We start from the raw sequence: 15,322 nt of genomic DNA, 5'->3' as shown, positions 1-15,322 counted from the left end.
GAGCCCTGAAAAGTACTGTTAGGTCTTGGCTCTCAAGGTTGGAGGGCCCTGACCCTGCCACGGGCCACCTGCTGCCACTGACTGACCCAGGGAGGCTTTGGCACAGCGTGGATTTTACCCCTCAGCCTGTCTATGGAGAGGGAAAATCATCTCAGGGAGATCATGGAATGCTTAACCAGCCCTGGCTGCTTTGCAGGCTGATGTGACTCATCTGTCCAGGGGACAAATAAAAAATATTATCCTGAGCAAAAAGCCACGGGACTGATTCTCATTGCCCACTGCAGGGAAAAAAAAACCCACCTGAACTACAGTATATAAATCAAGTTTGGTTTAGGGGAATTAAGAAAAACCACTAGAAAACAGAAAAGCACCCAACACCTATGGCATCTAATCAATCTTGTATTAGCAGGATGGATTTTCTTTTTATTTCTTAATTTGAAAAGGTGGCTGGAGGGGCACTTTGATGGGATGCAAAGCCTCTCTGCCCTCCACCAGCAGCTGGCCTTGGGCTGCAGCAGCTCTGCAGAGCTCCTGTCGTGGGTTTTTGGCAGGCAAGGAGCAGAGCTGAGCTGCTGGAGGACCCTGAGGAAGAGTGGTGGGACCTGCAGGGCTCCAGGGAGGTGGCAGTGCTGGACCTGCCCCCAGTGAGAGCTGGGTGTCCCCAGGAGAGGGTGGGTGACAGGGCAGAAGAGGCACAGAAAGAGCTTTTAGCCCGTCACTGCTCCCAGGGGCTGGCTGGGACCTCTCCATCCTGGGCAGAGCTTTGGGCTCCCCAAGCTTGGGACCTTCACCGGGATTTGAACAGCTCCTAAAAACACACTGGGGGCAAAGGGGGCACAGCTGGTTTGGCAGGGGCTGCTACCCAAGCATGCATGCTTCCCAGGAGAGGCAGAGCAGCAGAGGGGACAGGGAGGGAACGAGGAGGGGACAGCAGAGGGGAGGGTTATGTTGTTAAGGCCTGCGGAGCTTTCAAGGCAATTGGGTGATTTGGAGAAAAAAAAAGTCCTTGTTTCCTCTAGAAAAGGCTATTCCCTTCTGCACCTTCCCTCTCCCTGGCAGAGATTAGAGCAGCAAGGTTAATATAGTAGCGGGTACATCCATGAAAATCCGCAGCTGAGTCTTCACTCCAAGTGCTGCCAGCTCTTCCCTAAATCTTCAGGGATCAAGGTGCCTCGTTGGAAGTGGCTCCATTGCCTTTGTTGACGTAAAAGGGGCGGTAATGTGACTGCAATGGAGAATTTGGGGCATGTGAGTTTGACCCACCTCCTTTTCCTGGCCACCTACACCTCTCACCCTCCTGGGCAGCCCAACCATTCCTATCTCACAAACTCCTCAGCACCTGGGACCTGGAGGAACCTCTGCCTTACCTCCCTGCTGGAGGTGCTGGAGACACCAGATGCAGAGAAATGGCTTTGCTTTCTGATTTACCTGGCCCTCCTTCCCGAGCCAAATGAGCCTCTGCATCATGTAAAAGCTCAGACTGTGACTCATGGCTTGATGAGGGGTTTTTGGGAGGAGAGGAATGTCACCTTTATGCTGCTGTCAGTGTGTTTGAATTGCTCACTAACTCAGGGGAGTTTTCAACACTCGAAGCTGTGTGCAGTTATTCAGGTTGTGAGGTGTTTCCTGGTGCTCTCTGGCTGGCAAACCCAAACTCTTGGGCATGGAAATACCCTCACAATGGTGTGGGTTTTATTTGCCCAGTGCTCAGTGTTTGTGTAAGTGGAGAGACAGGGGCAGATCCTACAGGAATTGCTGGTTTCTGTCCCTCCAGCTCATTTTACTGCAGTCCCTGAGTGTATCTCATCTCATCAGGACCCACCCCTGCATTTCCACTCTTATCTGCACCATCACAACAAGCAACACGTGGCAAAGGTGTGTTGTGCAGCCTCCTGTTGGCTCTGGAGGGTTGCAAACACAACAGCCAATTGATTTATTTATTTGTTGTGGTCTCTGGCTGCACTGGCCGAGGCAGAACCTGCAGCCCTGGGTGAGAAAATGCTCACCCCACTGAAGCAGAGAGCGTGGAAATCAGGGACAATTGGGGTTTGTAACCCCCAGCCTGTCTTAGGTTTGATCCACTGCCCAGATCCCCCGTGCAGAATGTGGGAGACACCTCACAGAAAACACACTGCTCCTTTCTTGTGCAGCACTAGTTTAATATCAGGAACAGCAGGAAGGATGGGCAGAGCAAACCCAGCCCATCTTGCTGCTCAGTGCCCCACTCACCTCCTGCTCAATGTTCCCTTTTGTTGAAATTCTTTTCATTTTATGGCTTTAATTTCCAATATAATTAAGATATGGAAGAGGGGGGCCTTCATTTAAAAGAACTTCCTGGGGGTTAAAAAGACATTCCTCCTTAAACTGAATGCTCCTTTGTGAAAATTCATATTTACAGACCTTTTAGAATGTATATTACTTAAATACACATTTAAGACTATTTTACAAGCTAGATTATTGGCCCAATAGACCATAAAAGCTCCTGCAGAGATCCTGCAGTCCAGAGCACGCATTTCTATTTTGGTCCTTTTAAATGCTTGTATTTATCAGCTCAATTGTTGGGTTCAGGGCTACCTGGTGAATAGAGGTTATAAAAATGAAACAGTCATTACAAATGTGAGCATCAGCGAGGAAGGGAGACAGAAAAAACCAGTGGCTGTGTGGGAGAAGTTCCCCAGGCTTTCTCCTGATGATCTTTTTAGGCAGGCAGTGGTCAGACACAAGACAGAAGGGATTGCAAAACTTTGCTGTTTCTTGGAGACACCTTTTGCTGTAGCACATTCAAGTCTGGATTTCCTCAAAGTGCCCCAGTTTGCCCAGGAACATCCCCTTTCCCAGGCATTCATCTCCTGGGGAGCCTTGAAAACTGAGCAGATACAGCTGCAATCCTCAGGCAGCCACTTCCTAACTGCTGTGTGTTTGTTCTGCTTTCCTTCAGTGTGGGAATGCTCTCAGGTTCTTGACCCTCTGCTCCTTATTTCCATGGAACAGTAAATACTCTTTCACAAATGGAAAACCAGAAATTAAAAAAAAAAAAAACCACAAGATTTCATCTGAGGGGGCAAAAGCTTGACAATCTTAATTCAGATCATGCAAGACCTTAATGCAGCACAGTGTGAATGGATGTTAAGAAAAAATAGATTGACTTTGTGCTTCTGTGGTAATGCATTAACTGTTTGTTAGCCCTGTATATTTGAGATCACAGGACCTAAAATATCACTGTCCTCTGCTTCTTATAATTGTCTGGTTTGTGCTAACAGTGTAAAATGAGTGACTTGGAGATGTTCTAGTGATTTCTGACCCCTCATCTCTGATGTTGCATTTGCCCAGTGCAGGACATAATTAGGAAGATCCTTTTATCTGGTTGTCTTTGGTGTCATTTACACATTCTAGATGTCACAGACTAATAAGAGTGTACGACATCCCTGCAGGGAGGAGAATCCTACAGACAGCAGCATGTGTGTGCTTCCAGTACTTGTGTAGGGCAAAACCTTTCCCAAATGTCATTTTGCAGTACTGATTATCCCCCCAGCCCAGAGCTGGGGAGGTGGGGGGTTACTCTCCATCCCTGACAGGAGCTGTTGACTTGGAGCTTTTTCCTTTCCCCTTTCCAAAGGCCCCATCCCTGTCTCAGGTGTCCCTAGAAGAGGCAGCTCTGCTGCTGGAGGTGTGCACGAGCTTTCCCACCAAGGAGAGGTTTCTTACCAAAACAGACTGTTTGGTGGATTTCCACGTCTGTGGCGTCACCTTTGCAGACTGATGTCTCACTATGGAAGGATAAGCTGTGACAACATAAAACAGCCTGTTACAGACCAGCCCCTGCCACCACCCCCGTGTCCCCTGGCCAGCGTTGGGATGAGCAGCAGGACTGGAAGTGCCACATAATTAGTAGTGCAATTGCTTCCCATGGAAATGCAGCCATTCCTGGGGTGGGACACGACAGCCATCAGACAGAGTCCTACTCCACCACCCAATCAGTTAGGAAAAGGGAGTAAAGGAGGTCTGGCTAATTAAAATGTCTGAGGAACGCAGAGAGGTGGAATGCAATCAGACCAATTAAATTCAGGCCAAATCCCAAAGTCAGCATTCTGACTCCTGCAAGGAGCACTCCAGGCTGTTTAATTAGTGCAAAGAGCTGAGGCCTGGGGTTCATGACAGCACCTCTGGCAGTGTGATAAGCCCTAACCCCCTTCTACCACACCAGCTCTGTTCTGACTCAAAAATAACCCCAGCCCTGCTGTATCACAGCCAGTTTCAGGGGATCAGACAATGACCTTTCCCCACCATCTGCAAATTAGTCAGACCTGACTCTCCCTGGCAGGTGCTGGTGCTCTTGGATTCCACCTCTGGTGCCCTTGAACTCGTGAAAAGAGGAGGATGAGATGGTGAATGTGGGATTCTGGTTCAGGTGAGAGAGGACAGGCGGCTACTGCAAATTTTTTTTAAGGTTGTGCTTAGTTTCTCTCAATCTTTCAAGATGACACTGGTGAGGCTGGAGGGGCAAATGGCCATGAACATCATTCCCTGGTATCTTTCTCGCCTCTAAAATCATCTAAAATTTGTCTCTACCCATTACAAGCGAAATTTAAAATCCCTTCACCTCTTCACTGGACAAAACTTTGCAATAGTTGCTAACACTCCTTAATAAACTCCCCTTGCCCTGGCTCAGCAGAGTTGCTCATGTAAACACGTGCGGGTATATAAGACTGGCAGTCAGGATTGCTCCAGGCCTTCTCTGGGGGAGCAAGGACAGGCTGAGGTGTGTTACCAGCTCAAAAAGGGGCAGGAGGAAGGGGGAACACTCAGTTCCTAGTACCGGTCTTGGTGAAGAGGCTCCCGTCAGACTGTTTGCTGAAGTCACCGGGCGGATTCTGTCCCACCGAGGAGAACTGAAAAGGCAGCTTAGTACCATTGCCTACTGGAAGATAGAAGAGGTGCTGTTATTCCATGGGGTTCCACGGGCTGCAGTGGAGCAGCCCAAGCATTTTCCAAACACACCCTGTAAGAGCTGCCTTCCACTGGCCCCGGGGCGGGGGGGAGGTGGGAACAAGTGGCTTTGTCCCTCTTGTCTCGGTGACAAAAGGCAGATGAGAGCAGTCAGCTGGGGGGGCACAGTGTGTGAGAGTGGAGTGATCCCGATGCTCCAGGCAGGGAAGAGCCTTTCTCTTGAGAGACCCAGAGGGCAGGTGTGACTGAGGAGCAGCAGGTAAAGTGCCTCTCCAGAGACAGGAGTGATGACTCCACGGCTGCCCAAGCTCCCTTGCCTCCAAGCAGTTGAGGCTTTATTCAAAACCCATTGAAATTAAAGCAAGGCTTCCCCTCCTGGCCTCCTTGGGGTCAGGCCCTGGCTGCCAGAACGAATTTGAGAGCAGAGGGATGAGAGGGAGACAGCCCTGCCTGTGGCATGGAAAGCAGGAATGACTTGGGTGTGGCTGTGAGTCACCAGAGCTGCCCCAGGTAGGGTGGCCGTGGCTGCCTCTGAGTGAAGGGAAAGGCTGGACCCTCTGAGCATGAAGGAAGCAAAGAGAGAAAATACAGGTGAGGAAAGGGAAGGGAAGATGGGGATCTGTGAAGAAAAGGCTCCCTGCTGCTGGTTCTCGGTGCTCAAAGCACCCCCTTCCCCACCCTGCTGGATGCTGTGCAGGCAGTGAGTGTCCTCTCGGTCTCTGAGAACTTAGGAGCTGAGTAAAAGGTGTTTGTGGGACAGAGAGGAGCAGCTCTGTGCTTCTGAGACTGGCTGGGAGTATTTAAAGTCCTCTCCTGGTTCTGCCACAACCTCCACACAGAGGGTTTTGGATGGGGACTTTGTGGCTCCCGTGTTTTCCACCTCCTTTCACTGTCTGAAGAATGAGAACCTTTCCCTGGGTTTGGGGTGTGCAGACAGTGCTGATCAGCCAGCTCAGGGATGGCTCTGGGAGACAGGGACTGGCAGGTGACAGGACAGCTGAGAGGGGAAGCAGGAGAGGTTGGTTAGGCAGCCAGAAAGCTGTGGCACGGGGGGTTAGATCCTCTGGAACTGAAGTGGGAATTACCCGTACCAAGTGTTTCCTCAGTCGCTTGGAAGGAGGAAAATTCCCATGACCGTGGGTTGAAATTGGCTGTAAAACAAGAGCATCCAGTTCAGCAGTCGGCTCCTGGTGAGCTGGCTCAAAGGCCTGGGCCTGGCATTGCTCTAGGAAACAGTCCCTGCCGATTTGGGAGCAGCCCCAGACCAGAAATCTGGGTCCAGGGAGCAGAGGAAAGCCTGGGCTTTTTTCCCTGGATTCTAAGGGATGGTGAATAGACTTCTCGTGTAGAGGACAAAGCTCTCCCTGCCACAGAGCTGCCTGGAGCTGCAGGAAATCGCCAGCTCAGCTTTGTCTACTCAACAGGACTATTCTGCAGAGGGACCTGCGTGCAGAGCTTGGATTCAGAGCTCAGGAGACACCAGGGGAGGAACATTTCCTGCAGGAGCACAGGCTGGCTCAGCACTGGGACAGGCAGGTGCTCCAGGGCTTCCCCAGGACCTCACCCTGGGGCTGTTGTGCCCCTTTAGTGAGGCACTGGGCTCCCAGTAATCAAACCCAAGCTGAACACTTGGAGCTGCTATGCTGCCATCCTGTGGGCTGCTGCTCTGCTTAAGCCCTGTTTCTATTTACACTTCTCTCTCTCTCTGTGTGTTGCCTGAGTCCCTCCTACTCTTCACTCAAAGACTTCCAAAGGCACGAGATGATCTTTCCAACCTCCTCCTGGCTTTGGCCAAACTGTTTGCAGCATCAGGAGAAGAAAGTTTAGTGGGAGAGGACAGAAAGGAGCATTGAGCAGTTGGAAAAAATTGTTCCTCTATCTTTTGAAACATTTTATGTCTCCCCTCTGCCTCATTATGTCATCCCTGCAGGCAAATGTTTTATGCTGGAATTACAGAATGGTTTGGGTTGGAAGGGATTTTAAAGATGATCCAGTTCCACCCCCTGCCACGGGCAGGGACACTTTCCACCAGATCAGGTGGCTCCAAGCTCCCTCCAACTTGGCCTTGGACACTTCCAGGGATGGGCAACCTGTGCCAGGGCCTCACCACCCTCTGAATAAAGAATTTCTTCCTAATATCTAATCTCCACCTCCTCTCAGCTTGAAACCATTATTTATGATACTCTCTCTAAGGACAAGAGCAGTGGAAGTCTCCTTGAATTCAAGCAGGGCTTAAAACCTTATAGGCTCAGCTCAGATCCAGGCAGTTTCTTAGTTTAGGTCACTGCAATTAGCACAGAGCACTACTTGGGCAGCATTCCTCAACCCAGAAAACACTTTCCACTGTGGCCTCAGGCAGAGTTTGCAGTGACCCAAACCAAGCCAGAAAAAGGGGTGTGTTCCTAAACTCTGGTGAGATCCTCAAGGATTCCGTGCACATGACACAATGGAAAGGGTGGTCCTCTTTTTTCCCCCCACATTTTACAGAATTCCTTAGAAAAGATGCAATCAGCTGTGACCAGACTTGGACATGACACATGGAGAGAGCACAGAGAGCTCCAGAGAGTTAAATGGTTATGGCTATGTTGCATTATTCATCAGGCCATCCTGGGCCAGCCAGCGTGCCAGATAAGTGGGTCACATCTCCTGCTTTGCCTACTGACTCATTCTGTTCCCAAATTCCCCATCAGTGTGGCTTCAGCAGCTGGATCCTTTCTGTCCTGCTGGAGCCCCGACCCTGCTGGAGAACCCGGTGCAACCACGTGCTTCAGTTGTTTTGGACAACAAAGTGACTTTGTTGGTGGAAAACAGGGAATGAGTAATTTGGAAGGCAGCGCAGGCTGTGCTCTCAGCTGTGTAGGTGGAATAAATGTTCCCCCAGTGTTTGTGGGGCCACTGAGCTGCACATTGTTGTACAGCCCTCCCAGTGCTCAGGGCAGGCACCACTAAAGGAGGAACCCTGGATTTAGCAGTGCCTGGTGATCCCTCCTGGCACTTTAGGAGGTTGGGATGCTGGATCCCAGCAGGCAGCCAGGGAACTTCTACTCCCAGGTGTCTGCAGCTGATCCTCCAGGGAGGAGCAGAGGGAAGTTCAGGCACTACAGTGCTGTGGCACTGCCAAAAATGGCTTTTCCCTTCCTTTTGCCACGTCCCAGACACACATGGCAGCAGTGACAGCAGGATGACATTGCTCCTCCCATCCACACTCCTCAAATGCCTGTGGGGCTGTTTCCACCTGAACTCAAAGCTTCCCTTCTTGGGCAGAGACTGGGTTCAGCTCGTGCAATTTTAGAATTAACTTTCAAACTTCCCTCCAGGCCGAAAAGTTTTGGGGTGCAGGGCTGAGCCTGTGGTCTCTCCCCAGCATCATCAGCTCTGCTCAGCAGGACATGTCCTCCCCTGACTGCACAGGGCCTGCAGAGCCCTGGGACAGCTGGGGCAGCAGAGCAGCACCAACCATCTGGGAGGTGTTTGGAGACAGGCTCCATGCAAAACCAACCTCTGGCAAGATGCCCCTCTGCCCCCTGATCCGGGGGGCCTGTGGGAAGCAGCCCTGCTGAAGTCTGGGAATGCCAGCCCTGCCCCTGGCATCTGCTCCAAAGAACCTCCTCACCCCCTGGGCGCCAGGCAGGGCTGCCAGGCGTGGGCAGGGAGCTGAGGAGAAGGGCAAAGGGGAGCTCCAGACAAAGGGCTCAGTGTTGGGATCTGGGTTGTCCCCAGGAAACCCCAAGGCAGAGCAGGAATACACCCCCAGGGCAGTGCCACTGCTAATTGCTGGCACGTCCCTGCCCACCATCTGGCTGGAAGCATCTGGCAAACCCTGGCAGGGCTGAAATTTGGTCACTTTTTTTGTGCTACCCTTCCTGCCCTTTTGTTTCCTACTGAGCTTTCAGCACCCTCAGCTCCTCACTCTGGAGGCTCCTGATGCTCATTTAGAAATGGCAACTGTCCTTTTGGAACTGGATGTGCTGAAAACCCTCATTCCCTCATTCCCTGCTCATCCTGTAGTGGGTCATGCAACAACTGGGACATGAGCAAATCACCAGGGCTCTTGTTGCCAGAGCTCAGAAAGGAACTCCAGCCTCCTGCCTTTTTTTTTAGGACACGTTTCTCACTTCTTCTGTCCTTTTCCTGTAAGGAAAAAGCATGTTTGCTGGTGAAAGTAAAATCCTAACGCAGAGCAAGCCTAGAGCAGCTTTCACACTCGATGGCACAGTGAGATAAGCTTTGGGTGGAGAATAGCACTGACTTTAACCCAGTGAGACATCTTAAAACTATACACTCACAAACTACACTCTTTGAAGTCACTCCAGCTCTTCTCTTTTTCTGCCCTGTTTGAGACAAAAAGGCAAAACCTTCTCAGAGCTCTGCAAGCTGGAGAGAAGACTCGGCGTAAACGCGCAGAGGGACGGAGGGAAAGCAAATTCTGGGACACGTTATCAGTGAGGTTCCTTTCCTAAGCTGTGTTTAGAGGAAGCCTTGACCACCTGTAGGGTGCCATACCTTTGGGAGACAGGAACATGGAAAACCTCTTCAAGTTGTCAGGCTGGTTCCACTCGTAGTTGTTCATCATGAACCGATGGTCACCTGGAGGAGCAGAGCAGAGAGGGGGAAGTTTAGTGACCCTGAGAGGGAGGAGAAGGAAGGGGATAACAGGGTGGAATTGCTTCAGAAGTGATTCTGCTCTTTGAAAACATTTTTCTAATTGGCTGGGAGCCAGAGCAGTGCTGTGGCTGCCCAGGGTCTAAAGCAGAAGGTTCCCTTGGCACAGCCCAGCTGAAGCCTTTGGCCACTCTGGAGCTGCCCTATCTCCTAAAAACCATAGGGAGGTTTGAGGCTTGTGGCATTTTCCTACCAAAACGCTGCTGTGGGGCTAAAGATGTCCCCCACTTCAAAAGCAGTGGTTTGGGCTTGGCTCCTTTGGTGTTTAACCTGAGCACAGGCCTGGCTTTCAACCCCCTGCTCAAGAACTGCCAGTATTTGAAGCTCCAGAAAGGCAGTGCTGGGAGGGCTCAATGGCTCCTTCACTTTTTAGAGAAAGGTGCTAAAATAAAGTAGCAAACAGCTCTAGACTCTTGGACAAGGGTGGTTGGTTCAGGCCTCATGCAAAGTGGATGAAATCTGCTTTTTTGGCAGCTCTTTCACAGCCTGGGTTTGGTTTTCTGACACTGGTCCACAGGAAATGATGTTTTATCAGTACACTTGCTCATAAAAATACTTCCTTTGAAGGCCTATACAAACCTATTGTTCTCTGCAAGGAAGTAAATTTGGTTCCCGTGTTTAAATAGTTCCATTCTTTGATTCTTAAGTCACTGAACAAACTTTTCTTTTATTTCTCCAATTTATTTCTGTGTTATTTAAACTCCCTGGATGCTCCCTGATTATTTACCTCCTTGCCACTCTGCTACATAGGTACCTGTTATGACAACTAAAAGAAAGTGGATTCCCTTTGGAGTCTGCTATTAAGCAGGTTTCATTCCATTAATATAATATTTCTTCCTGGGAAGGTTTTTACACCAGAACATCAAGCCAGTAGCAAATGAATTTGTTGCAATGACTCAGGGGGAGTCCGAGTTAATTAAATCCATTAAGTAATTGTGGAGCTATTTCCTTGCAGTCACTGGATGCAGAGTGCTGCCCTCTTTCATCTGTAACTGTAGTTTGGAAAAGGGAGAGCTCTGAAGTTCCTGGGACTCACCTTAAATAACATTTCCCAACTGAGTGGATACCACTGTTCTTTTCATTAGGCAGACTCCAAGCTGTGTCCATTAAATCCCTGCTAAAGCCTCTGCAAGTACCCAGGCTTCTGGTAGTGTTTAGTTGCCCTGCTCAGAGATGTTCTGGCACTTGAATTCCACGGATTTCAAGTACCAGTGAGGGCTTCTGGCATCAGTAAAAGGAGGAGACCCCAATTAAAAGTGATCAAGTATCAAGGAATAGTCAGTCTTTATCCTGAGCTACCAGAACTGAACATGGGCATTATCTTGTTGGGTTGCACAAGTGGCCAAGCAAAAATGTGTTTGCCTCAGGGCTGGCAAAAACCAGCTCAGCAGGTGGAAATTCTGCAAAGTTTCAGGTGGAAAAAAAAGGAGGAAGAACAATGAACAGAAGTGATTTTTGGATCTGAGCTGTTTGTCATCTCCTTGTATTCAGTTATAGCCACATTTCTCAGCATGAGGAGTGTGAAGGATCTAACCAGGACTGCTGCAGCCTTAACTGCTGAAAGGTAAATAATGTCCAATTCCTGGTACTACTTTAAGGGCAGGGGGAGTTTTAAAACCTGGCTGTGCATCATGAGCACTTGGAGTGTGGTCTCTGACTTTTCTGCAAGGTTGGTTCTCTGTTCCAGAAGTATCTGGTCCACCTAATTCATGTCTCATGGAGGATGGTGGCACTAGACAGTGTAGTGTATTAATCCAGGAGCAATGTAAGGGCTGTGAGCTCGAGTGAATTAACAGGGGTCTTGCAGGTTTGCAGCAGATTTGGATGAACTGGACTTGAGGTTATTCCTGCATCTTTTTGAGCCACACACCCTCCCGAAGAGCAGGGTACAATTTATCCTCCCGTTACACATCCAGCTTCTTGACCTTTATTGTTCTGGTATCTGGGGTTCCTCAATTACTAATAGATTATGTCCTCCAGCAGCCTGGTGAGATAACTGTTAATTCCCATCCCTGTTATTCTTGGGGCAAGAGGTCATTTCATGGGATTAAGTAACATGCCCAAGGTTACAAAGGCTGTTTGTAGGAAGTTTGTAGGCTGGTTGCTCAGCCCCATTGCAGTGCCCTAATCTTAGTCCTCCTAATCTTAGGTGTGGGCTTGATGCAAGATAAATCCTTTATTCAGAGCTAATTGGGAGCCACTGAAAGGAAGTGGGTTAGAACCTTAGAAGAGTCATTGCAGTGCTGTGATAATGACCATTTATTCACCTGAGGAACATCAGCTGTCCTCAGGAACCACTGAGGTGTGGGGACCACTTGTGTCCCTTGAGCCCCCTGGATCAGGGCAGGCAGGAGAGCTCTGCCAGGTGGATCAGAGGGAGTTTTATCCCAGGTCAAGCTGTAGCTTAACTGAACACCAAAATGGAGACCTTTCCACTTGGAAAATCAGACTTTCAAGTGTTAGATTTTCAGTGGCAGGAGCTGGCAGGAGCATTTCATGGCAGGCAACTGGAAGGGGCAGTTGTAAAACTTCCCATCACACCAGCACCCTGCACGTGCTGACCCAGCTGCACAAAGAGGGTTTCAGAACTGCCCTCCTGAGGTGGTTTCATTCACCTTCCTGCCCCTGCCTTCTCCACTCCCCTCAGTGAGCACTGAGTTGCCTCAGTGGATGTGTGGAATCCTCCAGGTAGAAACTGTGGTGCTAAAACTGGAAGGGCTTGTTGGGGGCCTGGCACGAGGCAGAGCGTCCCTCTTGCAGGAGGGAAGGGTCACTGTTCATGACCCCCAGAAAGAAATCTTGCTCTCAAGTGCCACACAGGAGGTGGCTGAACCCTTAAATACTGTGAAGCCATAACATCCAACAGCAGTCAGGGAAGGGGGGCTGGTTTGGATGTCTTGGTACTTTAAATTCAACTGGCTCCATCCCCGCATAGGTGTGGTGGGACAACTCTGATATTCCAGAAAGAATTCCAGCTACAGGCAGTGTTCCTTCTGCTGTTTTTCCTACTTTCTCCACTATGCAGAGTGTGTTCAGCAAATTTCATCTGCCCTGGGTTTGGGAGGGAAGGAGGAAGGGGGGTTTTTTGGCTGTTTTACCGTTCTCCATGTGGTTCCTCTCGATGAAGTTGCGGCCCAGGTCTGCCTTGCAGATCTTCTCCACGTGCCTCATGCAGACATTGAGCAGGTCATCCCTGAGGAGCCCCATGGAGGGGCTCATGCTCTCCCCTTCCAGCAGCACACTGTAGGTTGGGAGAGAGGGAGGGGGCACGTAATTCCTCATCAGAGCCCCAAATTCCTGCCAAAAAAAAAAAAAAAGGAAGGGCACAGAGGTTACTGAGGAACAGGAGAGCTGGAGGGTAGGTCCCAGGGAACTGGCTAATCTTAGGCTCCAAGTAGTATGAGAGCTGGAGATGGAGGGGGCAGACAAATGCTCTGTCCATGAGTTGTAGCCATCTGTAAACACACCTGCATGTCTGAGTTCATCCTTCACCTCCCAGAGCAGAAACAGCTCCAAACATGAAGCTCCTGACTTAGCTGTGCATTGAACTGGAGAAGGTGAACACGTGTTAAACTCACTTGGGATTTGTCCTTAGGGCAAATCCTGTCTTCTGTGGGAAAAGAGAACATTACAGTGAAGTCTCAGTTACCTGCAGGAAGAGCACGGAGTCACTGATCTGGTGGATCTGCTCCCTGTTCTCCTTGTCCTCCCGCAGCAGCTTTGCCCTCTCCTCCAGCTCATCCACGATTTCTTTCACGTTCTCTGATGCAATCTTTTCCCTCTGGTCCAGGGCAGCCTTCACCTCATCCCTCTGCCTCTCCAGGTCACGGATCAGCTCCTTGAAATGCTGGTCCACCGTGGCTTTCTCGTTGGTGGTGTAATTCTGAGGGGCAGTTCAGAGAGAGGAGGAGCAGGAAAGACACAGGAGAATGAAAATATTCAGCTTTTCAAGGAATAACTTCACTCACAGAGGGACACAGAGGGGGATATGTCCAAGGACTCTCAGCATCTAGACTTTGGAGACTCCAGGTAGGCAAGTTTTAGCACGAGAGAAGTTGTGCCAAGAGAAGTAATAGTTGTTCCTGCAATGATTTTGTGTATGTAATCCAAAGGGCATGATGTCTTCCTCACTGTTAGAGCAGATCTTTTATTCCAATTCATAAACTGCACGCTTAGATGATATTTAAAAACACTGTTTAACCTTCGAAGTCATGGTGCTGGCTCCTCAACAATTTGAACATCGAATTCCTCCCATTTCAAAGGATGAAAAGTGCTGAAACACTTTTTACAAACCTGACCTCGAGGTCCCTCTGAAACATTCCTCAGAAAGACTGTGGATGTAACTATATTCAGAGTTAAAATTTCTAGGTCAGGTTTCCAATAATAATAATAGTAATAGTAGTAATAATAATAATAATAATAAAGCAGATGAAAAGCAGAACTGGTGAGCCAGTGTGTGTGCACCACATGAAAGGGAGAAGAATGGCTTTGTCTATTAATATTATGCAAATTTTCTGGGGCGTCTCCAAATAGTGTTTTCCCTGCTCTATTCAGTTAGGGTATAAATGACAAAAAAATAATACCATTGCTGTATTCCAACCCCTACCACGGTGAAAGAATTATAAAGGAGCCTTATATCAGTATGGAAATGAGCTGTTCCACTATAAATCAGATGTTTGTTGGGGGAAGTGCTGCCTTATCTCAGTTTGGGTTACCCAGAGCCCTTGTGCAGGTTATTTCTGTGTGTGGTCTGGTGGGAAGAGGAGCAGCACACCTTTGTTTCCGAGTCTGCCTGGCTGCTGGGGATTGAAGAACCATCAGGCACCCAGAGCAGGGAGGTGCCTGGGGTGGTTTTGTAACAAGGCTGTGCTGCCTCTCCTTGATCTCCCCCAGGACGTGTCACAGGGTGGCTTCAGCAGGAGTTTTGTTGCCAAGGTTTGGCAGGACTGAGCTTGGCAGAGCGGAGGGTGAGGGATGGAGGGAGTCAGAGCTGGAGGTGGCAGGGGAATTGAGGAAAGGAGGATGTGGGAGAGTGGAAAAGAGAGCCATAAGTGACCTTAACATCTCACACACACCTTGATCCGGTCCCTCTCCTTCTGCCACTTGTCCACTTCATCCTCCACCTCGATGATCTTCAGCTGCAGCTGCTCCTTCTGCAGCGAGAGCTCGGCCTGGGACAGAGGGGAAGGGAAGGAGGGAGTCTCATGAGCTGGGGCTGAGGGTGGCCCACTTCAAAGCAGCTCAGTGCTCCCACTGCCTGGCCCCGAGCAGGGCTGGCCGGGAGGCACAGGCTGCTGGCACTGCTTGAAATGGAGATCATGTGCTGCCACTGGACAGCATCCCAGAGCTGCTGCCTGGCTCAGGAGATCCAGCTCGCTCAGCAGCAGCACCCACCTCCCACCCTGCCTCTTTTAATCACATGAGAGGCAGGAGCTGGAGGGGGAAGAGGCCCTGTTTCAAAATTCAGCTGTGTGTGCAGGGCAGGGCCCGTCCCAGGGTGTGCCTCTGCAGCAATAACAGTTTCCAGCTAATTACGGAATGACGTTGGACGAGTGTTGCAACAGGAGGATGATGCCTCCGGCAGGAATTCTGTTTGGACAGGATTGTGGATTAATTTGCTCTGAATTGAGAGCTTTCATGTTATGGTGAAGCTGGGGAATTCTTGGAAAAATAAAAAAAAAAAAAAAAAAAAAAAAAAAAAAAAAAAAAAAAA

The 15,322-nt window shown here is 49.7% G+C and overlaps 1 protein-coding gene across 1 annotated transcript in view; it reads right to left on the bottom strand.

Moving 5' to 3' along the window:
* Positions 1 to 415: 415 nt before the first annotated feature.
* The window catches only part of TRIM29 (tripartite motif containing 29), a 22,894-nt gene continuing 7,987 nt past the window's right edge, over positions 416 to 15,322 (bottom strand). The window contains exons 2-10 of the mRNA XM_025895768.2: positions 14,685 to 14,780; positions 13,259 to 13,492; positions 12,708 to 12,906; positions 10,337 to 10,339; positions 9,451 to 9,534; positions 6,039 to 6,098; positions 4,817 to 4,918; positions 3,706 to 3,782; positions 416 to 1,225 (exon numbers count right to left, since the gene is read on the bottom strand). Coding sequence (XP_025751553.1) covers positions 1,163 to 1,225; positions 3,706 to 3,782; positions 4,817 to 4,918; positions 6,039 to 6,098; positions 9,451 to 9,534; positions 10,337 to 10,339; positions 12,708 to 12,906; positions 13,259 to 13,492; positions 14,685 to 14,780 — 918 coding nt within the window. The 3' untranslated portion in view covers positions 416 to 1,162. The remainder of the gene's footprint in view (positions 1,226 to 3,705; positions 3,783 to 4,816; positions 4,919 to 6,038; positions 6,099 to 9,450; positions 9,535 to 10,336; positions 10,340 to 12,707; positions 12,907 to 13,258; positions 13,493 to 14,684; positions 14,781 to 15,322) is intronic.

This window comes from Manacus vitellinus, unplaced genomic scaffold (assembly GCF_001715985.3).
Source record: "Manacus vitellinus isolate BGI_N305 unplaced genomic scaffold, ASM171598v3 scaffold_41_pilon, whole genome shotgun sequence".
NCBI lineage: Eukaryota > Metazoa > Chordata > Aves > Passeriformes > Pipridae > Manacus > Manacus vitellinus.
This window is presented reverse-complemented; position numbering and strand designations above follow the sequence as displayed.